General features: G+C 41.7%; 7 protein-coding genes, 2 long non-coding RNA genes and 1 other non-coding gene across 10 annotated transcripts; 6 read left to right on the forward strand and 4 right to left on the reverse strand.

The window, feature by feature from the left end:
• The first annotated feature begins 101 nt into the window (after positions 1-101).
• LOC135346220 (von Willebrand factor A domain-containing protein 5A-like) lies at positions 102-3,098 on the forward strand. Its single transcript, XM_064543784.1, has 3 exons — positions 102-1,407; positions 1,486-1,600; positions 1,746-3,098. The coding sequence occupies exons 1-3, from the start codon at positions 191-193 to the stop codon at positions 2,910-2,912; spliced, it is 2,499 nt and encodes an 832-aa protein (XP_064399854.1). The 5' UTR covers positions 102-190; the 3' UTR covers positions 2,913-3,098.
• Positions 3,079-4,410, reverse strand: LOC135346222 (peroxiredoxin-5, mitochondrial-like). The gene is made up of 5 exons (XM_064543786.1): positions 4,237-4,410; positions 3,931-4,065; positions 3,677-3,847; positions 3,311-3,363; positions 3,079-3,252 (listed from the first exon to the last, which is right to left on the reverse strand). The coding sequence occupies exons 1-5, from the start codon at positions 4,339-4,341 to the stop codon at positions 3,147-3,149; spliced, it is 570 nt and encodes a 189-aa protein (XP_064399856.1). The 5' UTR covers positions 4,342-4,410; the 3' UTR covers positions 3,079-3,146.
• An 86-nt stretch (positions 4,411-4,496) lies between these two features.
• On the reverse strand, positions 4,497-6,134 carry LOC135346221 (glutathione S-transferase Mu 2-like). The gene is made up of 11 exons (XM_064543785.1): positions 5,975-6,134; positions 5,762-5,837; positions 5,664-5,713; positions 5,566-5,613; positions 5,473-5,506; positions 5,365-5,414; positions 5,254-5,307; positions 5,098-5,193; positions 4,955-5,044; positions 4,826-4,846; positions 4,497-4,759 (listed from the first exon to the last, which is right to left on the reverse strand). The coding sequence occupies exons 1-11, from the start codon at positions 6,020-6,022 to the stop codon at positions 4,661-4,663; spliced, it is 666 nt and encodes a 221-aa protein (XP_064399855.1). The 5' UTR covers positions 6,023-6,134; the 3' UTR covers positions 4,497-4,660.
• An 83-nt stretch (positions 6,135-6,217) lies between these two features.
• On the forward strand, positions 6,218-9,151 carry LOC135346223 (ADP-ribosylation factor-like protein 8A). The gene is made up of 7 exons (XM_064543787.1): positions 6,218-6,542; positions 6,658-6,738; positions 6,940-7,013; positions 7,549-7,642; positions 7,900-7,967; positions 8,114-8,184; positions 8,889-9,151. The coding sequence occupies exons 1-7, from the start codon at positions 6,420-6,422 to the stop codon at positions 8,933-8,935; spliced, it is 558 nt and encodes a 185-aa protein (XP_064399857.1). The 5' UTR covers positions 6,218-6,419; the 3' UTR covers positions 8,936-9,151.
• Positions 9,152-9,523: 372 nt separating this feature from the next.
• LOC135346224 (uncharacterized) lies at positions 9,524-11,131 on the forward strand. The gene is made up of 5 exons (XM_064543788.1): positions 9,524-9,696; positions 9,830-9,947; positions 10,141-10,215; positions 10,287-10,429; positions 10,902-11,131. Exons 1-5 carry the CDS (start codon positions 9,634-9,636, stop codon positions 10,983-10,985), a joined length of 483 nt encoding a protein of 160 aa, XP_064399858.1. The 5' UTR covers positions 9,524-9,633; the 3' UTR covers positions 10,986-11,131.
• A 665-nt stretch (positions 11,132-11,796) lies between these two features.
• LOC135346226 (uncharacterized) lies at positions 11,797-12,330 on the reverse strand. Its single transcript, XR_010398002.1, has 2 exons — positions 12,231-12,330; positions 11,797-12,095 (listed from the first exon to the last, which is right to left on the reverse strand). It is a non-coding gene; the product is annotated as an uncharacterized LOC135346226 (long non-coding RNA).
• Positions 12,331-12,430: 100 nt separating this feature from the next.
• Positions 12,431-15,961, forward strand: LOC135346225 (uncharacterized). Its single transcript, XR_010398001.1, has 3 exons — positions 12,431-12,542; positions 14,131-14,221; positions 15,811-15,961. It is a non-coding gene; the product is annotated as an uncharacterized LOC135346225 (long non-coding RNA).
• Positions 15,962-16,397: 436 nt separating this feature from the next.
• Positions 16,398-16,469, reverse strand: Trnaq-cug (transfer RNA glutamine (anticodon CUG)). Its single transcript has one exon. It is a non-coding gene; the product is annotated as a tRNA-Gln (tRNA).
• Positions 16,470-16,564: 95 nt separating this feature from the next.
• Positions 16,565-22,124, forward strand: LOC135346227 (serine/threonine-protein kinase 11-interacting protein-like). The gene is made up of 11 exons (XM_064543789.1): positions 16,565-16,755; positions 16,816-16,899; positions 17,295-17,477; positions 17,814-17,970; positions 18,089-18,237; positions 18,541-18,770; positions 19,337-19,439; positions 19,758-20,049; positions 20,195-20,265; positions 20,465-20,503; positions 20,714-22,124. The coding sequence occupies exons 1-11, from the start codon at positions 16,594-16,596 to the stop codon at positions 22,034-22,036; spliced, it is 2,793 nt and encodes a 930-aa protein (XP_064399859.1). The 5' UTR covers positions 16,565-16,593; the 3' UTR covers positions 22,037-22,124.
• A 65-nt stretch (positions 22,125-22,189) lies between these two features.
• Positions 22,190-23,800, forward strand: LOC135346228 (CD151 antigen-like). Its single transcript, XM_064543791.1, has 7 exons — positions 22,190-22,400; positions 22,506-22,694; positions 22,839-22,925; positions 22,981-23,076; positions 23,142-23,342; positions 23,397-23,480; positions 23,568-23,800. The coding sequence occupies exons 1-7, from the start codon at positions 22,308-22,310 to the stop codon at positions 23,637-23,639; spliced, it is 822 nt and encodes a 273-aa protein (XP_064399861.1). The 5' UTR covers positions 22,190-22,307; the 3' UTR covers positions 23,640-23,800.
• The last annotated feature ends 36 nt before the right edge of the window (positions 23,801-23,836 follow it).

A 23,836-nucleotide genomic window follows, 5' to 3' on the forward strand; every position in this document is an offset into this window, starting at 1 on the left:
GATGCTGCTTGATCAGTAGGCCTGGTATTCCTGTATCTACATGTACAAGCTTTTTATATAAATCCAGGCTATAATAATATTGCATCATAGGAACTATTTTTAGATAATTAATACTTTAATTAGTGTGCTGACCACAAAACAAGCCCTGTCACTGTACAAACTGCAATCAATCAACTGTAGGCTAGCTACGATGGCTGCACCGAGATCTAGACGTCGACCAATCTGTGGACTGATTATCAAGCAAACTGAGAAGCCCATTCCTCTCAAAGAAGTGTCTGTGGAGGCAGAAGTTAAAGCATGTCTTCTAGGACTCAAGTCAGTATTGAAGTACACCAACGACTCCTCTGATCCAGTAGAGGTGCTGTTCAGATTCCCAGTGGAGGACTCCAGTGCAGTGGTGGGACTCACCGCTATTATTGATGGTCGCAGAATCAAGGCCGACATTAAAGAGAAAGAGGAGGCCAGAGCTACCTACGATGACGCCATTGCTAGTGGACAATCGGCTGCTCTTGGGGAGGAGAAGAAAGGAGACATCTTTAGCATCACTTTAGGAAACTTGCCTCCTCAGAAAGATGCCGAGATTCACCTCCAAATGGTTGCAGAGCTACCGATCGATGCAGAAGACAATATTCGATTCTCCCTCCCCTCTGTCTTTAAGCCACGCTACACTCCGGCTGGATCTAGTGACCCACTTGCCGATGTGTCAGATTCTGGCTCTCAAGTTTCCTCTGCCCAAATTGCCGGCTACAATAGCTTCAAACTGAACATTCTAGAACCCCAAGGCATCGCAACGATCGTCTCCCCCACCCACACTCTCAATCGCACTGACAGAGCAGACAAGATCGAAGTGACTCTTAGTGACCAGAAGCCGGCTGATAAAGACTTGGTGGTTCTCATCCAGCACAAGGAGCCCCATCAGCCGAGTGCAGTAGTGGAGGATGGAAACTCAAAGGATACAGGCTTCATGAGCCAGAAAGCTGTCATGGTCAATTTCTTTCCCAAATTCGAACAATTGGAAAATGACTGTGAATTCATCTTCCTTGTGGACAGGAGTGGTAGCATGAGCGGACAGTTCATCCAGAGTGCCAGTGAAACTCTCATTCTCTTCATGAAAAGTTTGCCTGAGAATTGCTACTTCAATATTGTTGGTTTTGGATCACGTTACGAACAGCTATTTCCTGAAGTCAGTGTTCCTTACTCGCAGTCGACTCTGGACAAAGCAGTGGCACACCTAACTGGATTGCAGGCCAATTTAGGAGGAACTGAACTTCTTAGTCCGTTGGATTTCATTCTCAAGTCTAAGCCTCAAGGTGGTCTGTCTCGCCAAGTATTTGTGCTCACTGATGGTGCTGTCAGCAACACTGATGCCTGTGTGCAGAAGGTGAAGCAAAACAATAGCAGTGCAAGGTAAGGAAATTGAATACTTGTGGTACTATAGTATGGTTTTCGTTGTTATTGACAGTTGTATTATTTTAATTCCCTCAGGTGTTTCACGTTTGGTATAGGGTCTGGTGCGTCCACTGCTCTGGTGGAGGGGCTAGCTCGTGCTGGCAATGGAAGTGCAGAGTTTGTTAAAGAAGGGGAACGTCTACAGCCAAAGGTTTGACATTAATTTATCATTAATTATTCATTATTTTGTCATAACAATACTTTTTAGGGGACCTGTTTACCCATGCATTGTTGTGTCTGCGTGGCTGATTACATGTGACTAGAGTGTTTATTTATTCATTGTTATGCCACTTCAGGTGATTCGTAGTTTGAAGAGAGCCCTGCAACCCGCCCTGACAGATGTGAGTCTGGAATTCAAAATTGACGGAAAGCCTGAAATTCTCCAGTGTCCGCAAACCTTGCCTCCAATCTTTGCTGGAGAGAAGTTGGTGATCTATGCACTTGTCAAGGCAAAGAGTGATAAACTGACAGGAAAGGCCGTACTCAAAGGAAAACTGCTACAGAAATCGATCTCTGACACAGTAGTATTCAAGTCTGGAGCTGGGGAGGTGTCGCCAGTTTCAACAGTGCATCACCTTGCGGCTAAGGCCCTCATAAAAGACTGGGAGCGCGAGAGAAAAGATTCTAAAGAGATTGTGAAGCTGAGTGTTGAGTCGAGCGTGATATCCTCCCACACCGCCTTCATTGCAGTGGACGAGGAGAACTTGAAACCTATCGAAGGCGCTCTGCAATCGTTTGATGTCCGAGCTCAATATCCCTATTCTCGTAGTCGTATGATGATGGACAGGAGGAGTGCACCACTAGCGATGAGTGGACCACCAGGGATGAGTGGACCACCAGGTGGAGGTGGAGGTGGGGGAAGAGGCGGAGTGAATAAAAAGAAATTTACACAATTTAGGAGTGCTGCTCCTGCACGAAGAATGGCTTCTGAATGTAGCAGTGGTCCCCCTCCAATGAAGTGCATGGCCTCAATGGCTAGTGGACCACCACCCCCTCCGATGATGGCCCCAATGTTTGGTGGACCACCCCCTCCTCCGATGGCCCCCTCAATGTCTGGTGGACCACCCCCTCCTCCGATGGCATCTCGATATATTGACTTGTCTTCGTCTAGCGGACCACCACCACCAAATTCATCCTCCATTGTGGTTGTTAGCCTTTCTTCAATAATTGGAGCCCAGCAAGCGGACGGCTCGTGGAAGATGAACGCTGCTCTGGCTCGATTCGTGGGGAAGACGCTTGAAGAAGTTGAGAGTGGATGTCCGACTGAGTGTCAAGGTGTGACAGCGTTGCTCTGGGCTACCCTGCTGATACTGGAGCTACTGCACACACAGTACGATGATGATATGGAGGAGTGGGAGTTGGTGGGAGCCAAGGCTGAGACCTGGACCAAGAAACAAAGCATCCCCAGCGGAGATACCACGCTGGACAGTATGAAGGCCGCTGCAAAGAAACTGTTGGCCTAACTGGAAACTGTTAGTGAATGATTTAGTAACAAGTTGCAAACTATTATAGCTAGCTTATTGCGAAGCTCAGAAGTAGAGTTATATATAGCTAGTGTTTTTCCTTTATTTGAATTCTTTTGACGAGTAGATCTACGTACAGTGTGGTACACTACACAATTTGACAATATAAATTATTCAATTATCACATCCGTAGTTGGACAAAATAACAATTTCAATTTTAATTCTGGTAAATTATTACAACTGGCTAAGGACAGAGTTAGAGAGACTGCAAGTGAGGCCAGTGCCATTGGGCTCCACATTCAGAGCAGTCACTCTCCCATCATCAATTATCATTGAATACCTGCACACAAGAAACACCAGGTGTCAACAACCAGGTAATGGATAGCAACAGACATCACCTCATTGATCTGATTCCACCGAGAGCAGCAGAATCCAGTGTGAGGTCAATTGCCTGCAAAAACAACAGCCAGTAAATATATAGAGTACTATAGCTGTGTTATGGAGTTGCTAGTTCTTTTACTACTGATCGCTACTGCCACGACCCCAATCCACAAAATAATGTAGAATCAGTGAATTACATTGTGTGTACAATGCAAACAGACTAGTGAATCGAAATTGTATAGCCTTGGCATTGTAGTTAATTGCTTGACGGGACAAAAAATTTAGATACCTGACTGTATAATTATGGCTAGGACAGGTACCATAATTATTGGTGGGGGGGGGGGGGGGGGGGGGTTAACATTGAATGCAAATCAGGAACTCACTTTAGTGAACTCTGCATTAGTGTCAGCCAGCATCCTGATCTTACCAGTGGCTCCACCGCTCTCGCCCCAGGCTGCCATCACAAACGCATCATTCACTGAGACGCAAGCAATAACATCCACTCCCTTGGCTTTAATCTCGTCAGCATTCTCAACATAACCCGGCAGATGTTTCTAGAAGACGAAAATAATTAAAAAATCCACCAAAACACATACAAAGGTAGATTTATAAATAGCCATAATAATAGCTAAACCACCTTAGAACATCCAGGAGTGAACGCTCCTGGCACAGCGAACAAGACTCCTCTCTTGCCTGCAAAGAGCTCCCTCATGTTGACCTTGTTGGCAGGAGAATCTTCGTGACACTCGACTGAAGGCAGCTCATCACCTACCTGCAAATAGTCTATTTATACGACTCGTGCATAATGAAATTGGACACAAATTATAAATATATAGCTACCATTACATTGCCACCATACATGTTCGGATCTAGCCAAGCCATAGCTACATAGCTACTGGACGACAAAATCAATGGCTACACACGATAATTCTTCTTTACATACTTTAATGGGCATTTTGAGAGCAGAGGCTGTATTGAGAGACCGTGTAAAGTGCCTGTAGCTGAGCTGAGACAGTGGTAGCAGGACACGTCGCACAGAGATGATCATTGGCTAGCTACTATTAGACTTCAATGAAAGCACATGTAGTCTACATGGCCATGTGACATGGTATGAAAGGTCATTACAATTACCACAAAAGTGGATATTCATCATGCATACACATGTTGCCACGGTTGATATCTATGTGCAATATAACACACGGCTTTTTAGAGGGGGGGTCTAGGGGAATACCCTACCCAAAATTTTTTCTGATAATGTATTCACAAGTAATTGCAGAATTGCATACGGCTCACCACAAAAAAATACATAATCATAGATATCTAAATACAGTCAGGGTACCGTGTTACTCAGTTTCTAGTAGCAACAGCTATTGGTGTTTGCCACCTGGCCAACCAGAGAACGATGCGTTGATGGGTTCCTTCATAAACTCATCAGACTCCATGTAAGCCTTGATGGCTGGCCGGGCCTACAGTAGCACAACGTACCATCAATTGACAAGTGGTATAGCTCGAGTGTGTAGCGTGCAGCTTACCTCAAAGCGTTCCATGAGTGCCTATATATAATATATAATTATAATTATATGAATTAGAGCAATAATAATTTGATTGCGTAGGGTGAGGGGTAGACTAACAGTTCACAATGTGGATTCAAGAAAGCTCACCTGTATGTTGGGGACATGGTCTAAGAAGCCTTTCTCAAAGAGTCGGTGATGATCGAGGATCTCGTACAAGAAGAAGTCCACATATGTCATCTGCACAGCAATTGAGTTGAGTAGAGACACAGCATTAAACAAGCATAGCTTACCTCACTGCCATTGAACCACTGCTTGTCTCCAAGATAGTCTGAGAATCTCTGCACGCTTTCCTTGGCTGTCTTCACATACCCATCACGTTTCTCTTCCTGAGAGTGACGAGGGGACGTACACACACATTCAGTTAAGACTTATAGAGAGCAACTCACAAAATCTTTCTTGTTATACACAAACATGACGAAGCCGTTCCTGAAGTCCATTGCCTGTAGGCATTAGCTGATTAACGCATATGCAATAATAATATCTATCATCCATCCTACCACATGTTCCAGCATACCAAGATATGCCATTTCCTTCTCTGATTTTGCAGCTGAAAATAGAAATTGATAATTATTCTCCCGTTTCGATGCTCTATCTAAGCCACTTACAAAGATTATGCTTCCGTCCAATGTAACGCAATATCTGTGTGAAGAATAATTATATGATAATTATAATAATAACTATGCAGGATAACTTTTTACCGCAAATGACTGCGTGATCTTCACATCTCCATCAATAAGATAAGGAAGCTGGTAAAGTAAAGTTGTAGTTAATGTAAATTAGGTGCATTTTCACATACGTTTGGAAAGTCCAAACCTAGCTTTTCTTTGTCATCAAACCAGGATCCACCTGCAACATTCGCAGTACATAGTGTTGCAGTAGTAAACGCTTACTCACCATTACGCTCATCATATTGCACATTATTAAACTCAGTTCCCGTGTACTTGAGCATTAGACGAATAGACTGACCAAGCTGTGCGTGTGTGTGTGTGTGCGTGCGTGCGTGTGTGTGTGTGTGTGTGTGTGTGTGTGTGTGTGTGTGTGTGTGTGTATGTGAGGGGGAGGGTGATGTATCATTGTAATAATAATTATGGGATGATATGAACTCACTCCTCTAATATTCCAGTAACCCAGTGTCATACATTTTGAATCAGCCATTATAAAAATCAGAACCTCTCAATCAAGTCTGCTCGTGTATCCAAGTCAGATCATGTGCTTGACCATAGATTTATATTGATATGCCCCTTATAATCTAGTTGGGCGGAGCCCGACCGTCCCTGACGGGAGGGACGGTCGGGCTCCGCCCAACTACTTATAATCGTGGTCTATCCAGCCCCACCCCCCTTGAGGCTGCAAGGAGGAGGCACACCCACTTTATCGTCACGTGGCTTTAAATGGCGTCTCAAACCCTGCAAAGAAATACACTAGAGAAGGAACTATAACGGCACTGTGTAGAATAGTATAAGAGAGAGATTCTATTAGTTGGAAAGATTGCATCAGTGGTACTACTTGTACTAAAGACTAAAGACAAAGACTAAAAAAATTCTATCCCAAGATGTTGGCGTTTATCAACAAGATAGTCGACTGGTTCAAGAGTTTATTCTGGAAGGAAGAGATGGAGCTGACTTTAGTTGGCCTCCAGAACTCGGGGAAAACCACTTTCGTCAACGTTATAGCTGTAAGTAGAGTGTGAATTTAAGCTTGTGAATTCTAAATAAAGCACACCACATTGATTACTTTTCTATGTTTAGACTGTACTACTGTATTTACTTATGACTCTTATTTACTTGCAGAGTGGCCAGTTCAATGAGGATATGATACCAACTGTTGGCTTCAACATGAGGAAGGTTACCAAAGGCAATGTCACCATCAAGGTGTGTAGAGTCTACACATTGCCCCAGTTTGGCTATCACATAAATGCTACTGCTGCTAGACAATGGTATAATTTGCTGACAGTGCACTAGTATTCACAACAGGTTTAGGTTACTGTCCCGACTTCCCTATACTGTACTATGATATTGTTAAAGCTGTGACTGTGATAGTATGCAGTGTTGATTGATTGTGTTGTGTTGCAGCTGTGGGATATTGGTGGTCAGCCTCGGTTCAGGAGCATGTGGGAGAGGTACTGCAGAGGAGTCACCGCTATTGTGTGAGTTGTGTGGGTGTTGTGTGGGTATGCTAGCGTGTTGTTGATTTATGGAAGTGCCCTACATTTTATGTCAAATTTTGTATTATGTACATCTTAGGAACTCTCTAAATTGTGCGGGCCTAAGTATTCAGTTTATAACAAAATTGCTTTTCCCTCAATTACTAAAGCTTTACTTTAGATGGTGTATAGCCATGGTGTGTGTGTGTGTATAGCCATGGTGTGTGTATAGCATGGTGTGTGTGTATAGCCATGGTGTGTGTGTATAGCCATGGTGTGTGTGTGTAGCCATGGTGTGTGTGTGTAGCCATGGTGTGTGTGTGTAGCCATGGTGTGTGTGTGTAGCCATGGTGTGTGTGTGTGTGTGTAGAGTTCTTCGTTATGTCAGTGATTCCTGATAGCTATATACATGTATAATTATGAATAGAGTTATTGCAGTCATTAGAATGGTTTAGGCTAGATATCACTTTGTATATTTTGTCTGTTGGACATGCACTGAGTGTTAAATGTGCACTAAAGTCAACACACTGTCTCACAGATACATGGTGGACTCTGCTGATCATGAGAAACTAGACGCCTCCAAGAATGAGCTACACAGTTTACTAGACAAGCCACAGCTGGCTGGAATACCTGTAAGGCCGTAATTATAGCAGAGAACCTAGGAGTGCTAAACCATGGTGTACTGCACAGGGTCTACTACCCTAGCATCTTTATAATGTTTGGAGTGTTAGAGCGTGTGCATTGTGTCAAGTATCAGCACTTGTGATTGTGAAGTGGCTACACTAGGAAATATCTTGCTCTACTAGTCTTTGTATCGCTTTCCCCTCGATTCCATAAGTCTAGTACATGTGTTGTGTTACATACACACACGTCTCTATCACTCTCTCAGGTGCTGGTGCTTGGGAACAAGGTGGACCTTCCCAACGCTCTCAGAGAGAGGGAACTCATTGAAAGACTGTAAGAGTTTGTTTTCACTGTGTTTATCATCAACAGGGCATACTATGGCTTCATGGGGCTTTTTAGATATCATCAACATATCTAGTGTGATGTCCCTGTGTTGTGTAACTAGCTCTGTTTACATTCATATTGGTTTCACTTTGCAGAAGCTTGAATGATGTGAAGGATCGGGAAATCTGCTGTTATTCTATTTCGTGTAAAGAAAGAGAGAATATCGGTGAGTCTGTCCACTGGCAGTGTTCAAACATGGCCTTAGGAGTGTCAGTATTGCTAACAAGAAGCATTTCCTTGTGTTATCTGCTTCTTCCTGTGTATATACACTCTACCAGTTGTTGATACACTTACTAGCGTTAATCAAAGTTTAGTACTCTGGGATCCCTAGCTTTGCTTTCCTGCTAACTTGCCATTTCCTGACAGCCTGTCAATGTGTGGCCATACACACACACACAACACTGTGATGTCAACACTGTAATTGCACTGTTGGGAAACTTAAAAATTCCAAAATAAAGAGTGTACTGTTAATTGAAGACCCACATTCTGAGAAGATGACCTGTGTGTTAAATTCTGATCAATGACGGTTGTTTAATCTAGCTTACTTTATTTGAGCTTAGAGTGCTTAGAAAGCTTGTGCAATTAGCATCACTTCCTAGTGTACCATGTGATGGTTCCTGTCATGTGTGTACAGTCGTTGTGACTGTGTGTGTGTGTGTGTGTGTGTGTGTGTGTGTGTGTGTGTGCTGGTGTAGTGTCTAAACACTAAAGCCTGTACCATAGTACTACAATGGGTTATTTGCATAGAGCTTAGATTTTCTCGAGGGCTCCCCATAACTTTCTCTCTGAAACCAGCAATGCTTGCCCCCCCCCCCCCCCCCTTTGTCATACATGTATCTTATCACTTTTTTGTTTTTGTCCTCCCTGCAGATATCACACTGCAATGGCTAATCCAGACCTCAAAAGCAAAGAAATAACTGACCCACTGACTACAAGATACCTTAAACTTTACCAACTAATATTGTGCGTGATAATATTTCATTATGTATTGTAACGTTTGTGCTATTAATACGCAAACTCGTCAGATTTAACTCTTACAAGTTTTCTATTTGTTTGTGTTTGTGTCTGGAATACATGTGTTCTTATACTGGTATGCCTGAGTGGTGTTTGTGTGATCCACATTTATAAAATAATTACTGAATAGTGACGTTACTAGAAGTATACTTATAGCCAGACTGAGATATTTAGCATTGAAAAAAACAACTACTGGCCAGTACAGTAGGATAAGGAACTATTACCACTGTAGTAGTGCTGCTGAAAAAAAACAAAAAAAAAACTACTAGTACTACAGTAGCCCTACTGCGTTGCGGTAGGATAAGGAACTAAGGAACTACTACCACCGTAGTAGGGCTGCTGACTTTCAAATGAAAGACGTAGGGCTGCTACCTAGTGAAAGGTAGTAGGGCTGCCACCTAATGAAAGGCAGTAGTGAACTGCAACAGCACCCACACAATTGCAGTGTTTAGCTAGCCGCCCACTCTTTATTACATAATTTATGGCGTATCCTCAACTATATACGTCTCAAGATCAGTTGTTTAGCTCCAGTAGGTGAGTAGTTCAGATTCTAGGCTAACCGAGGTCAGTACATCAAAATCACAACGCCAGCAGATCAGTCATGAATGATGCAGACAAAACCATCTACAATTGCCTTGGATCAAATTCTTCTCCAGCTGGGAAAGTAAGCTTTAGGAAGGGAACAAATTAGCAGCTACAAGCATTTTAGCCCTGCATGGATTGTAGAGTGTGCATACTAGCTCTATATTAATATCTACAAATGGCGTTGCAGTGAAACAATCTTGCATATTCTGCAGCTTACCTACATGGAGTTCAACTTGAACAGAGGATGGCAAAAGAGGGGGGTGATGTGGAAGACTGGTCCCAACCCTGCCTGGTACAGCTCCTGGAGAAAGAGAGTGTTTGTGCTAAAAGGTGAGAATGCTCGTATTTTGAAGGCATGCTTAAATCAATTTACGATTGCTTTCAAGCCACCATTTAAGCATGACCTAGATTTTTTCCGAAATAAAAGCCTGTTTAATTTTGAGTGCCCGTAACTCTAGCTGGCATGCTAATAATTGCTAGCTCCAGTTGAAAACTATTGTCAATTGCTTCCCTTGCTCTGCAGGTACTTTTGTGTACTATATGGCCGCTCAATCAAAGATGGAAGAGTCAAAAGTACTTGGAGCAATCTATCTGAAAAGTAAGGTATTGAATCATACCATCCATCATCCATATAGCAGCATGCTGTGAGATTCATGTATATTTTTACAGACGCTGTGATTGAGAAAGTTTCATTGTCCATGGCTAAGTATGTAATGAAGATAACTCCTGTAGTAGCACGGAGACCAAGCGGTGCTGATGATGAAACTGCTATTTTCTACATAAAGTTCCAGTCGGATGAAGGGAGGCAAGAGGTGTGTTGAATGTTGTGTCCACTGGTCATTAGAGGGGATGTTCTGGTTTGGCAAACATCATAAAGCTGCCAATTTGCAATGCAGCGTCATTAGATTATTCTGGTTAAGTGATGTTGACAGTTTTTGCTTGTTTTGCTGCATCTTAGATTATAAAGCAGTAATTAAGTTAGCTGGAATAATTTATTATGTTGACATTCTGTATAGGCGCCAAATCTACTGAGGGAATTAATCCCTATAGTCATACCAAGCTTAGTGCATATGTCAAGAGTCCATTGTTTATATTGAAAGCATTAATTTTGCTATGACTAGACAATAATGTCCAGCTTTTAGGTAATGCAACTTAGTACATTACCGGCAAGGGAGGGGTGTACATTACCGGCAAGGGAGGGGAGTACATTACCGGCAAGGGAGGGGTGTCTGGTTAAACTTTAACTGATAATAATAAATCATATTTCTGTCTCCCCATGCACAGTGGTTTGAAGAGCTTCAACAAGTGGCCTTCAGTAATGAGTACCCTGAAGAGAAGACCCGGTCCCCAGTGCAAAGACTCTCGTAGATAGCTTTCCCCTTATGTTGTTTATCATAGCACAGGATATTGTTGAAGCACCACAGTTTGTTTTCTCTTATTTACACGAACCACCTCCTTTGCACTGCATGCATGTGTTGTATTTTTAATTTGGCAAGAATCACCTTACAAACTTTGTTATTGTAGTAAAATTATACACAGAGAAAAGAGGTGTGCTGTTTTAGACCCTGAGCGTGTGCTATATTAGCACCGTGGTGTGCTAAACAGTGATTCAGCACACTACATGTGCTGTTTTGTAGGCATATAGCACAGCCTATGTGTTGTATTGGTGTGCTTTTTCATGGCTTGTAATTTTGATGTTCGATTATTGTGCTAAATGGACTGTGCTAAATGTAATGGGTGTGCTGAAACAGGTAAACATGCTAATTCAGCACAGTGTGCTGTTTTCAGTACCAAATAAGGGCATGCAGTACAACAGAATCGTACAATGCTGTACAATGTAATTGCACAGCTATTGTATAATAATTATTGTACCAGGGTGTCATACAGTACACAGGGGAGCATCTGTACAATGTAATTGCACAGCTATTGTATTGTATCAGGTGTCATACAGTACACAGGGGGAGCATCTGTACAATGTAATTGCACAGCTATTGTATTGTGCCAGGTGTCATACAGTACACAGTGGCGTAGCCAGGATTTTGGGAAGGGCAGGGCTCAAATCAGTTGAGCAGGGCATCACTTTTGCTCAGCAGTCAGCATGCGCATTAGATGGCCCTGCCCACATTTCCATTCAATGACATCCGGCATTCTAGTAACTATATACAGTGCAACAACCAAAGAGAGTAGAACTTTTGATTTTTTACGTTTTTGTGAATATCTTCTAAACTAAATGTGATTGGAACAATTTGAGTGCAGGTACTGAAAGTTCAACTCTTGGCGCTTCCATTGGACCACCACCTGTTACATCATATGACATCATCACTCCAAGATGGCTGCTACAATATGTGTACATTGAAAATATGTTAGGCATGAAACTATCTTATATGTTTGAGTTAAGATCTGAAATTTGTTATGCAAGTACTTCATTACCTTGCGCATCTTTTGAGCTCTTACAGAAGTGCAGGCTACTAGTAAGTTCTGAGATATACAAAGTTTTGTAAATTTATAGTGCCAAATGTGTTAGGCATTGATTTTTCGAGTTCATGCTAGTTAAGGTCTGATTTTTGGAGAGCATGTACTCCAATAGTATACTTTTCATTTGTACTAACTTACAGGAGCTAGACCAGTCTCTTCTTTGCTAGAGCGGCCCTTCTTGTCAAAAATGGTGATTTTAGCTGATTTTCTTGGTTTCTGTTGCGTAGTAGTGTAAATTGCCACGCCCCTGTGACACATTATGACTGATTAACTGGGTGTAGTTGCAGCATCACATGAGCTTGGATGTAGCAAATAAAGACAAGATGATTTGTGATGTCACAAATCAATGAATATCATTGCTTACGTCAGCAAAAACGGGCAAAGAGCAGCAAAATCACCATTTTTGACAAGAAGGGCCGCTCGAGCCAAGACAGAACTCTTTCAGCTACTGTGAGTTAGTACACACGAAAAGTATACTATTGGAGTACATGCTCTCCAAAAATCAGACCTTAACTAGCATGAACTCGAAAAATCAATGCCTAACACATTTGGCACTATAAATTTACAAAACTTTGTATATCTCAGAACTTACTAGTAGCCTACACTTCTGTAAGAGCTCAAAAGATGCGCAAGGTAATGAAGTACTTGCATAACAAATTTCAGATCTTAACTCAAACATATAAGATAGTTTCATGCCTAACATATTTTCAATGTACACATATTGTAGCAGCCATCTTGGAGTGATGATGTCATATGATGTAACAGGTGGTGGTCCAATGGAAGCGCCAGAGTTGAACTTTCAGTACCTGCACTCAAATTGTTCCAATCACATTTAGTTTAGAAGATATTCACAAAAACGTAAAAAATCAAAAGTTCTACTCTCTTTGGTTGTTGCACTGTAGAGTCTACGCATGCAGTACAGTGCAGAATACATGGACAGATCGCAGCTGAGTAGGAGTTGATAAAGCACAAAAGAGGGGGGCTCTAGCCCCTCAGCCCCCCCTCTGCCTACGCCACTGGTACACAGGGGGAGCATCTGTACAATGTAATTGCACAGCTATTGTATTGTACCAGGTGTCATACAGTACACAGGGGAGCATCTGTACAATGTAATTGCACAGCTATTGTATTGTACCAGGTGTCATACAGTACACAGGGGAGCATCTGTACAATGTAATTGCACAGCTATTGTATAATAATTATTGTGCCAATTGTACCAGGGTACCGGGTGTCATACAGTACACAGGGGGAGTATCCCCTCTGGCTCCAACCCCCCCCCCCCTAAAATTTGCATTCAGGTATTAGTAATTGACTGAGTATCCATAGCCTGTATACTAACCAGGGTATTGAAATAACATGCAGTTGACTTTTTTTTTAAGAATGCCTTATATTTTCCCCCTCTACTTAAATCCTGGTTGTCATACAGGATTTTAAACTCACAGTTCTTTACTGTGAGACTACTCTGGTCCCGGTGAATGTCTGGAGCGCTATAGCTATTCATTAACACATAAAGCTTAGTTTCATTGCATGCATGTCTGACCAAGAACCACTGCTGTTTTCAACTGTACTTGTCATAGCGTACGTTGCACTATTATTGTATAGATGCAGTAAGCGGTCAATATAAGTTCCGTTTATGTAGTACGCCAGTACGTTTACACTGTATTAAAAGCGTTGCAATTTACCATTGCACGTTGCAAGTATACATTTTGCAAAAAAAACAAACAAAGAGACAATCCTAGTCACCTCGAGTATCGTAGCTAGACTAGTTACTTAGCTATATGCTGTACATACTTGATGCTATGTTTCAATATAATTATTGATTTATAATTATTGTACATACTAGATCTACTGCTTTTCACGTGTATATACATTATAGTTGTGAGACGCCAACTGCCCGGAGGGAAACCACGCCATTCGCAAAAATATGCCTACTTCCCTCTCACGTCTAAAGTTCTTTCAAAATGGTGGTCGTACTTTTTTGAAGGTACTATATAATTAATTATTGTTGTAAGAATTGATGTGAAAAACCATATTGCAGGATGATGTTGAAAGTGACACGTGTTGGAGAGAGCATTATACTGGACACCCTTGTATGACCAGACCACTGTAAAGTATCGACACAATTGGAGGTATGTATTATTATGCTGCTGTATTGCCACAATGTTTTAGGTATAGTGGCTTCGCCCAAAAAAACAATTGCAACAGTATACCATACTTATCTGACTTAGTTATCTGTCTATATACGTATACAGCGGTCAATATCCCATTCCGTTTGCATAGTACGTAGTGTTTCCATTTTGATAAGTACTGTATTAAAAACGTATTTTACTGTACCATTGCTATATACCATTGCACTTTACAAATGCGGTGTGCTGTGTTTTTGAATACAAAGCGACAATCCTCTAGTAACATAATATCCAGCTAAATTTTGCTTAGCTATAAGCCTATAGTTCTACATAGATCTAACAAAGAAATATAACGCACCATTCACCGCACTATTTTCTTAGCATAATTGCTATAGCTATCTTACATGTAGCTATAATACAAAGCTAGCAAGCTGCAAAATGTCATGATAACTATAGCTGCATGGGTGACCAAAGTAATTTTAACAACATAAAAAAGCTCTTATCTTGGGCGTCCTTTTTAGCGTTTAATTTGCACTGTATCAGTGTATTATGCACGTACTACGTAAACGGAACGGGGACTTTATATTTACCACTTTGTAAGTTCATAAATTGATAAAAATTGCTGCTACAGAAATCCCAAATTCCTTGTGCGCAAAACGATTTTTGATTGCCACACACCCTCCTAATTAATGCAAATCTATACTGCCACTGGTGGCACATTGTCTGCCCGGCCTTGCAGCTGTAGCTATTCTTCTTAAGCTAACAGTTCTATTGATTATAATAATTTATAGGACAACGCAGTTTAATTAAACTTTTATATCGTTTCGGGTTAAGCTTTATATGCAGCTCTTTTCTGACAATTAAGGGAAGGCTTGTAGTGGATTATATTTGTTGTTTAGCCCTTACAACGAGTATTGTCAGTAGAAGACAACTTCTCAATCTGCTCTCTGTACGAGATAATTGATGGGCCCGAATATTGATGCTGCTCTATAATAGCACAACAAGAACTCATTTGCATTATCATAGTCTCGCAAACTTAATTGTGTGTAACAACGACTATAATGTCTTACTAAGAGTTCATTAGGAAGAGTACGCAACTCCACTAACCGTAGTAAGCATTCTGTCTAACCTACGTCACAACCACATGCTGTTGTATAAACTGTAAAATCTTAAAATTAATCTGCATGAATGATGATGACCACTAATTTTATTCATTGCTTTTCCTTATCAGCATTGTTATTGTTATTGTTGTATCTCAAGTGGCTGTGGTTACATGCAATAGTGAGTTTGCCTCCTGTGTACAGACTATTAGTGTTGCGTACTCTTCCTCTTGGTCTTACCTGTGTTATATAACTCTTTCTGTAGCTAGAATTCTTTGCTTTTGGCTCATGTACTTTTTCATGCACTCGGCATTTGTCATGAATCACAGCAAATACTTTTCTTATTTCACCCCATAATAATTATAAGTTTCATTGCAATCCATGCTATGACTGATGTTATGTACCTAATCTATACGCACTTTAGTTATTCTTATACTTGGTTATAATTCTACTGGCTTTTATGTGACATATTTTTCTACTTCACGCATGCAGGTGATGCTGAGAAGTCAAAGGCAGTATCTTGCAATTGCAGTGAACTGAGTGCAGACTTGCATGTTAAAAGAAACCTTTCACTTTTGTATAATCCTTATCGTTTGTTTAGATACAATTTTAATACTGAATTGATGTATTGTTGTTTTTAATGTTTGAAATTAATTTAGCACAATACAATCAGCACAGATGTTTCAGCACATTAGAATTTAGCACATGTGCCAGTTTAGCACATTAGGTTGTTTAGCACATGTGCAAATGTGCTAAAACTGGAGACATTCGTTTAGCACGGTTTTCTGTGCTAAATCAGCACGTCTTTTTTCTCTGTGTACCTATAATTATAGAGGTATATATATATACAAGGAATAAAAAAGATTGTTCATATACCTCAATTAAGGTGACATAAACGCGTGTATATTAATTTCTGCTATTTCTGCGAATGAGAGTAAAATCGCAAAAATTAGTACTTGCTGGCTGCACTCTTGTTTAATGTACAGATCGATATTTCGCAAAAAATTATACCAGCAAAATGTACAAAACTGCAAACAAATCTACCTGTGAAAATAATATGTAGTTGACAAAAAATAAAAAGGTCTTGCCGAGATTTGAACTCGGATCTTGAGATTCAGAGTCTCAGGTGCTAACCGTTACACCACAAGACCTTGCATGAATTAATGACCTTTCACATCCAGTTTAATCACAGCGCATGCTCAGAATTGTACTCTCTAGTAGGCGTGATTCCATGTCATATGACTAATGACCTTTGAACCACCCCTTGACAGGAGAATGGCAAGCATAGGTAGCTATCTACCTCCTCCAGGGAGCGCCGTGTGGCGTCGAGATGTTCCTGCCCACCCTCATATAGACCCACATGCCCAGGAGGGGAAGAGAGTGCGGCATGTGGTCATCAGGGATGCTCAAATTTGGAGCAAACCAGCCCCATATGTGGTGAGAACATGACCACGATACTCTAAGAGCAATGATTGTGATATGTGTGAACTAATACAGGTGTATCGAGTTGATGTGCTGACTGAACACGACCATTGGTATATGTTTAAACGCTACAGTCAGTTCTACACACTGCACTCTAAGGTACGTTAATACATGCATTAATTAAGTGGGAGTTGAACATCTTTCAACAGCCATAACTTTAGTACCGTTGATCCAATGTCAACATTTTTAAGATTTTCGGAAAGCTTAGAAAGAGACCTTTCAAATGATGTGTTTCAATCTAAAATTTAGATGGAGCCATAATTTGTCATTTTTCGGCCTTGGACCATGGGCTATTAATAATTCATGGTGTGGCCAAATTGGTAAATACTTTTATCGCTCAAATATGAACTTTGAGGACACCATTTGAAAGGTCTCTTTCTAAGCTTTCAGAAAATCATAAAATCGTTGAACTTGGATCCACGGAATTTAAGTTATGGCAGCCGAAAGAGTCCCCAAACCTAAATAAGCCACTAAACTACCCATAATACCTGCAGTTGGTGAAGAAGTATGGTACTAAAGTCCAGCTGCCTCCAAAGAAGCTCTCTGGTAATCTGTCCAAAGTTCTCATTGACAAGAGGAGACAATCGCTTGAGACGTACCTTCAGAAGTTGGTTCATGGGGAATCCCAAGTCTCCCTCTCTCCAGAGCTCATGCAGTTCCTCGATGTGCCCACTCACGTGAGCCTGCACTAGAACTACACTATTATAGGGGGAAAACTATTAGCCCACATGTGACAGGCTCTGGGAAAACCAGACAATTCTGCTCCAAATGTCTGGTTTTCCCAGAGCCTGTCACATATGCTATACCCTAGTACTGCTGAACCCAGCACTGTCCATGAGCATGCATTCCTGGTATGGCACATTGTATAATGTTGATATAATATTATCATACAATAATACAAATCTTATGAACTGCCTGTTGAATTATGCATATAACAATCTGCCCATGCCGTACCATAATTATAAGTTACTTATATAAATTCTCTGTTTTAGTTGCTATTGTATTTGCTGTAGGATGTGATTGAGGTGACTGATATACTGACGCGGCACCTCTATCTCCATGGCGACCAGTTGTTGGAGGAGGCCACGCCCATTTCCCTGAGCGTGAATGAGATGTATGCAATCACCAAGCGACTGCTGTTCCCACGCAATGCTGCAGGGGATGGAGATGGTGAGTACCACACAACACTCATAAGACTGTTTTATAATAAAAGTCATATATAAGTTGTATAATATAATTATTAGTTAGTAGTTAAAGTAGTTGACAGACTCCCCGCCCCCTCCTATAGAATGTGATGATGTGGCTGCGGACCCCGCCCACCTGTACAGCTTTGTGCAGACACTGGAGACCCTCAAGGTCTCCCTGCCACCTGCCACCACCTCAGTCTGCTGCTCCAGCTTTGATCTGGCTCACTTCAGAGCACTGCACACCTTCAAGGTAGCATAGGTACTACAGTAGATGCTCAATTGGTTTTGGATACTGTTGCTGTCAATCTTCCATTAGTACATTTTACTGAATGTGATTAATTTTCTCCAAAGCTCCAAAGATGGAGTTTTTCAAATCGATAAATGTGCCTAGTGCCTAGTGCCTAGTGTGTTCAGTACACTGTGTGCAGGTTGTAGTGACTGCCATTGTATCAACTGTACATTCTGTAGCTCCCAGAGGTTAAATGTACCATGGGTCATTAAGAATAATGCAATATTTAGAGATGTAATAGTAAGTACTTGTAATTCCGTGCAGATGGACAAAGTTCCCCTGAGTCAGGTGACTGGGTTGCTGTCTATCCAACAGCAGTTGGGTAAGCTCTCAGTCCATAGAGGCCTCCACACTCTGAGGGAGCTGCTCATAGAGGCAGTAGAGGAGAAGAGAGGCTCATTATATGGAGGGGGTCAAGCCTCCCCCACTCTCATCTCTCCCTCATCATCACAGTCATGGAGGATATCAGCCACCGCTAGACTAACAACGTCACGGTGGGTCAGCTAGCTAGCTGTCTCGGCATTTTTGGTAGGGCAATGTGTGTGTATTAATGGAGTGTGGTAGAGATTGGTCTGATAAGTGGTTGAATGTTGTCTTTCAGTATGGTACATTGGGTACATGTAGATCCCCTTCATTTTGAAAGTACTATAGAGTCGGATTTTGTAACTAGAGTTCTGATGTTCCAAATTCATAATTTTATTCAAAAAACCAGAAAATTAATGTTACTGGAGCAAGTTATGGCCGTTCAAAGATAATTTTAAAAATTATCAAGATCTGAAGCCAGCCAATTGTGGCTACTACATGCATTGGTTGGTATGGTAATTCAGCCCCACCTAGCTTGACATGTTAGGCTCTGGTATTTAATAATGAACTTTACAGGTATCCTTGCGAACATGCCAGATATCTTATGTATGACATTAAACCCATGTTATAATTATTATTCCCCCGCACTGTGCTAACACGTTGTCACAATTATTACCCGTACTCTGCTTGAGAAAGAGGCTAACTATACAATGTCTAACAGCTAGATTATAATTATTATTGTGTGTGTGTGCTGCAGAGTGATTGTCCAGCCGTGGCACTCCCTCCACACCCTCACACTCTCACACAACCTCCTCACACACCTCGATGACTCACTGCAGCTACTACCAGTGCTTAGAGAGGTTGGTATTCACAGTCTTCAACAAATGACCTACTCTATATCTTCAGTCACAGTTTCTAACATGCTTGTTGTGTATTTGTAGGTCTTTTAATTGCCTGCTATGTTATTTTTGCAACATAGCAACCAACTGTAGAATGCCAAAACATACACTTGATGAGCTTTGGATTGCTTAAAATATTTGTCTCCCTCAGTATAGTAGCCTGGATACCCTCCACCGTACAAGTGTCTAGTAAATGATCTCTTACTAACATGTACCTGTGTGATATGTGTGATCCTCCCACACACACACACACACACACACACACCCACACACACGCAGTTAAACCTTAGTCACAACCAGCTTCAAGAACTCAATCTTCGGTTCCTCTGTTTGCCTGGTTTGGAGAAGCTCTCACTGTCACACAACTCCATAGCAACCGTACACACAGACAACAAGGTGCTGGAGAGGATCACCTGCCTCAATCTGTCCCACAATCGACTGGCTACTCTGAACTGGCTTCATGCTTTTGTTGGTCTAGGAGTGCTCAATATGTCCTATAACCTGCTCTCCCAGAGACTGGACCTCGATAAACTGACTCAGTTGAGACTGCTCAACACGCTCACACTTAGAGGTTTGTCTGTGTGCATGCGTGGGATTGTGTGTGTGCATGTGCGTGTGTACAGTGTGTGTGTGTTATGTGTTCTTGGCCTGTTTTTGTTTCAGTAATAACCTACAGGACTAGTTTTATAACACAGGTGTGTGTCACTTACTCTCAGGTAATCCCATCACATCATCCAACGCTTGCAGACTATTCATATTGGCCAAGTTCATGCAGAAATCTAGACAGGTGAAAAATTGTAAAAAATAGTTGTTCCACTGACTAGATGTACCACCCATTGCATACAGCTAGCTTCTTGTGTTAGTGTACTTCAAGCCTACAATTTGACCTCCTCCTCATGTGATCTAATATTTATAGTGCAAACCAGAAGCACATGAAAGAACTAACACTTGTATGATAAACTGATTATAGATGTAATATTATACAGGTTGTATTGGATGGGCAAGAAGCTACCAGCAAAGAGCAGGTGAGTGAATTGGAACAATAATATGGAACTATACGTCACATGTGCTATGTAAACATGACCTAATTAGAGAAAGTTGTTATTATAATCATTTAGTACTAGGGTTTAAGGATTCTGAGGAATGGCATGTGTGCTCTTGTATATATCTCTGCCTGTATGGTTGCTTATTCATAGTGCTTCATCATATTACATACCCTCCACACACACTTGCAGGCTAAACTGCAAGCCCTGGTCAAGAAGCACGGCCCTGAACCTGATCTATGGCCGCTAGCAAAGTCCCTCACATATATCGAGTTAAGTACAGAAGGCCAAACACCACCACTAACACCAACTCAGTCTGCTCCTGATGTAGAGGTGTCTTGGCAGGTCCAATCATCAATTGAACAGAAACCTAGACCACTAGCGAAATCTCGCTCATTTTCCCTCCCACTTGCTGGCACTACTGGAGTAACGGATAGACCACCCTCACATAGATCTTTTGACCAGCTCCCCTCCCCCCAGCGTGAATGTTCTCAAGAGAGGCACCTCTTAGCACAGAGTATAGCATCGAGGAAACTAGACTTCAGAGATAGACAGAGTTTCGAAGAACAGTACACGATAGGAGGACCTGTTTCACCTATATATAAACGCAGCAACTTGGTGAGCTTGTCGTCACGAGAAGAACCCGATGGCCAATCAGATATCAGTAGCGTGTCGCCTGAACATTGTCTCAATGGAATGTCAGAGAGATCTTCAGTATCAATCCTAACACCACCGCCCTCCACCCCCTTACCTTTGCAAGAGGACACTAATAAACGAACTATCACCCCCAGTATGATCCGATCTGCTCTCGAGTCTCTACAGCAGATGCAAAGCAACAGAGCCACTCCACAATCTGGCACATCACCTTCTGAACACAGGCAAATTTGTCCTGAAACTGTCGCAAATGCTTTATCAGTTTTGATTAATCAGGACTCTCAACCACCGCGGCTCTCTGTGTCCAGTGACACACCCACCACATTCCTAACCCCTCCCCCCTCCACTCCACTAGGGGACACCAACGACCAATCAACTAATCTCTCTTCGTCTGATTTGATATCTGCTTTGTCAGCGTTAGTTGTTCCCGGTCAGTGTTATAGCGTGGATACTACAAGTGGTGATAGCTCTACCGTGACCTCTGTACCTGCATGCACACCAAACGAGGACAGAAAAGAATGGCGGAGACTCGGCTTCAAGCCTGAGGATGTTATCCAAGCTCTCACTGCACTCTCGCTACAGATTGGGGAAGAAACAGACAGCCCTACAGCTGACGACTTGAGCTTGTCTCCAATTCAGGAAGAAATGGTATTAACTGCTAACAAACTATACACTACCAATGTGGAAGCTAGAGACACAAGAAATGCAAGTGAGAGTATTGATGAGGAAAGGTCCCCAGCTCCTCCCGATTTTGTGTTTTCGCCGCCTGAATTAAATGACTGTGTATTGGATGTACCCACCACCTGGAACAGTGCACCTAGTGCGTCATGTAGCCCCAGTGATGATGTGTTGTACTCATAGTATATACATAGCTGTTGGTTGTGTTGTTTGTACACGTTTTTGTTTGTGGTTTAATACAGTTAATTTTCGCATAGTGTGTATTATGACATATGACGTCATAATTAAGTGATAATTGCATTGTAATGATGGAGAATGACGTCATAAGGGTGGGGCACTCCCATATTTAGGGTGGTTTTATGATTAAAGCGCATAAACTGTTATTTTTCTAACTAGCTAGCTAGTACAGTTGAGTCAAGATACAGCATCTCTAGTCTCTAAGAAATCAACAAAAATGGGAAGCAAATTGGGCGATACAGCTACCGACATCGGCAAAGGTGGCAAGTGCGGACAGATCACACTGGTCATCATCAACTTACTGTTTATTGTGAGTGAAACACACACACACATCCTCCCACATTGCTGTTTATACCGAATCCATTAGCTAAAATCACATCTTTTAGCTTAATGCACTCTGCTGTTTTTTTTCTAGGTTTTGGGTATAATCACGTTGGCCATTGGAGCATGGGCCATCGCCAGTGGCAGCTCGTTCTCGTTTCTTACTGGTAGCCAGATTATTGGAGGCTCTGCTGTCCTCATCATTGCTGGAGGAGCTGCAGTTATCATTGCAGCCATTGGTGTGTTTGGAGCCATATGCAAGAACAGACCTCTCCTGTTCATTGTAAGCAGAGTGTACAATATACGATGTTTTGTAGCTATAATATGTACACATGTAGCTCAAGTATAGTATCCTGCAATTTTGATGCATTTATGTAAGTTTGGAAACATGACTGTTGTAATCATTTATATTTCTCTCCTTACATAGTATGCCGTTGTTGTCTCCCTCATTGTGATTGCTGAGATTGTTGTTGGAATCGTAGCCTTTATATACAGAGAAGAAGTGACCACTGGGGTAAGTGTTCTGGTTCTTTAGTGCAAACAAAGTTATCATGTTGTGTGTTGTGCAGATCCAAAATGGTATTGAAGAGAATCTCATCGTAAACTACAATGCTAGCAATCCATCAAGTGATGAAAACTCTATCGTCAACTTTTTCCAGAGTACTGTGAGTAACAAGTGCTGTTTTGTGTGTGTGATGGTGTTTCATCCTATCCTTTTGTTCCTGTACAGTTCCAATGCTGTGGATTCAATAATGCTTCTGATTGGTCGGAATTGAACGTGGATGCCATCATCATGAATAACGGACATCCCCCTAGGTGTCTCATGTGTGTGACCGGGCAACAAAACTGTCAAAATTTTGAATACAACCAGACCGTTACTGTGGGAGGAGTAACAGTTACTGAGACCAAGTCCTTTAATACCACAGATGTGGTAAGATGATAATTAAACTATGCTTGCTGTGTGTCATGTGTGTCCCTCCCCCAGGGCTGTGTAAGTGTGAATACCAATGCACTTCTTGCTCTGGCCATTGGAGCTGGTGTCATTGGTATCGTCATTGGTTTCCTTGAGGTAAGCACACACACACACACACACACACACCTCGTACAAGCCCTTAATGTAATCTGAGTTATTATAATTATGATTCTCCCTATACAGATCATTGGTGTCATCCTGGCCCTGCTCCTCTGCTGTTGCATATCTCGTGCCAAGAAGCAAGAGGTCGTCTAAATAAACAACTAGAGTAGTAGACAACATCCAACCATCTATCTGTAACTATCGTAGATTCTCTAAATTATTTTTAGCACTTGTACTTTAATTAGCTGTGTTCTTCCTTGTGTGTTTTGATGCTCTGTTTTGTTGTTGATTGTGACATGATAATATACACGTGATTGAGTTTACAAGGAGGAAGTGTATGTTCTGAGATA

This window comes from Halichondria panicea, chromosome 13, assembly GCF_963675165.1.
Source record: "Halichondria panicea chromosome 13, odHalPani1.1, whole genome shotgun sequence".
Taxonomy (NCBI): domain Eukaryota; kingdom Metazoa; phylum Porifera; class Demospongiae; order Suberitida; family Halichondriidae; genus Halichondria; species Halichondria panicea.

Excerpts from the sequence above, each read along its gene's own strand:
- LOC135346220 (XM_064543784.1), top strand. The coding sequence starts at position 191 with ATGGCTGCACCGAGATCTAGACGTCGACCAATCTGTGGACTGATTATC. Across the intron at positions 1,408-1,485 it reads CAAAACAATAGCAGTGCAAG|GTGTTTCACGTTTGGTATAG; the intron begins GTAAGGAAATTG and ends TAATTCCCTCAG. Across the intron at positions 1,601-1,745 it reads GGGAACGTCTACAGCCAAAG|GTGATTCGTAGTTTGAAGAG; the intron begins GTTTGACATTAA and ends ATGCCACTTCAG.
- LOC135346222 (XM_064543786.1), bottom strand. The coding sequence starts at position 4,341 with ATGATCATCTCTGTGCGACGTGTCCTGCTACCACTGTCTCAGCTCAGC. Across the intron at positions 4,066-4,236 it reads CTCTCAAAATGCCCATTAAA|GTAGGTGATGAGCTGCCTTC; the intron begins GTATGTAAAGAA and ends GACTATTTGCAG. Across the intron at positions 3,253-3,310 it reads GGTGGAATCAGATCAATGAG|GTATTCAATGATAATTGATG; the intron begins GTGATGTCTGTT and ends TCTTGTGTGCAG.
- LOC135346221 (XM_064543785.1), bottom strand. The coding sequence starts at position 6,022 with ATGGCTGATTCAAAATGTATGACACTGGGTTACTGGAATATTAGAGGA. Across the intron at positions 5,838-5,974 it reads GTTACTGGAATATTAGAGGA|CTTGGTCAGTCTATTCGTCT; the intron begins GTGAGTTCATAT and ends ACACACGCACAG. Across the intron at positions 4,847-4,954 it reads ACCATGTCCCCAACATACAG|GCACTCATGGAACGCTTTGA; the intron begins GTGAGCTTTCTT and ends TATTATATATAG.
- LOC135346223 (XM_064543787.1), top strand. The coding sequence starts at position 6,420 with ATGTTGGCGTTTATCAACAAGATAGTCGACTGGTTCAAGAGTTTATTC. Across the intron at positions 7,014-7,548 it reads AGAGGAGTCACCGCTATTGT|ATACATGGTGGACTCTGCTG; the intron begins GTGAGTTGTGTG and ends ACTGTCTCACAG. Across the intron at positions 7,643-7,899 it reads CACAGCTGGCTGGAATACCT|GTGCTGGTGCTTGGGAACAA; the intron begins GTAAGGCCGTAA and ends TCACTCTCTCAG.
- LOC135346224 (XM_064543788.1), top strand. The coding sequence starts at position 9,634 with ATGAATGATGCAGACAAAACCATCTACAATTGCCTTGGATCAAATTCT. Across the intron at positions 9,948-10,140 it reads GAGAGTGTTTGTGCTAAAAG|GTACTTTTGTGTACTATATG; the intron begins GTGAGAATGCTC and ends CTTGCTCTGCAG. Across the intron at positions 10,430-10,901 it reads CGGATGAAGGGAGGCAAGAG|TGGTTTGAAGAGCTTCAACA; the intron begins GTGTGTTGAATG and ends CCCCATGCACAG.
- LOC135346227 (XM_064543789.1), top strand. The coding sequence starts at position 16,594 with ATGGCAAGCATAGGTAGCTATCTACCTCCTCCAGGGAGCGCCGTGTGG. Across the intron at positions 16,756-16,815 it reads GCAAACCAGCCCCATATGTG|GTGTATCGAGTTGATGTGCT; the intron begins GTGAGAACATGA and ends GAACTAATACAG. Across the intron at positions 19,440-19,757 it reads TACTACCAGTGCTTAGAGAG|TTAAACCTTAGTCACAACCA; the intron begins GTTGGTATTCAC and ends ACACACACGCAG.
- LOC135346228 (XM_064543791.1), top strand. The coding sequence starts at position 22,308 with ATGGGAAGCAAATTGGGCGATACAGCTACCGACATCGGCAAAGGTGGC. Across the intron at positions 22,401-22,505 it reads TCATCAACTTACTGTTTATT|GTTTTGGGTATAATCACGTT; the intron begins GTGAGTGAAACA and ends TTTTTTTTCTAG. Across the intron at positions 23,343-23,396 it reads CCTTTAATACCACAGATGTG|GGCTGTGTAAGTGTGAATAC; the intron begins GTAAGATGATAA and ends TCCCTCCCCCAG.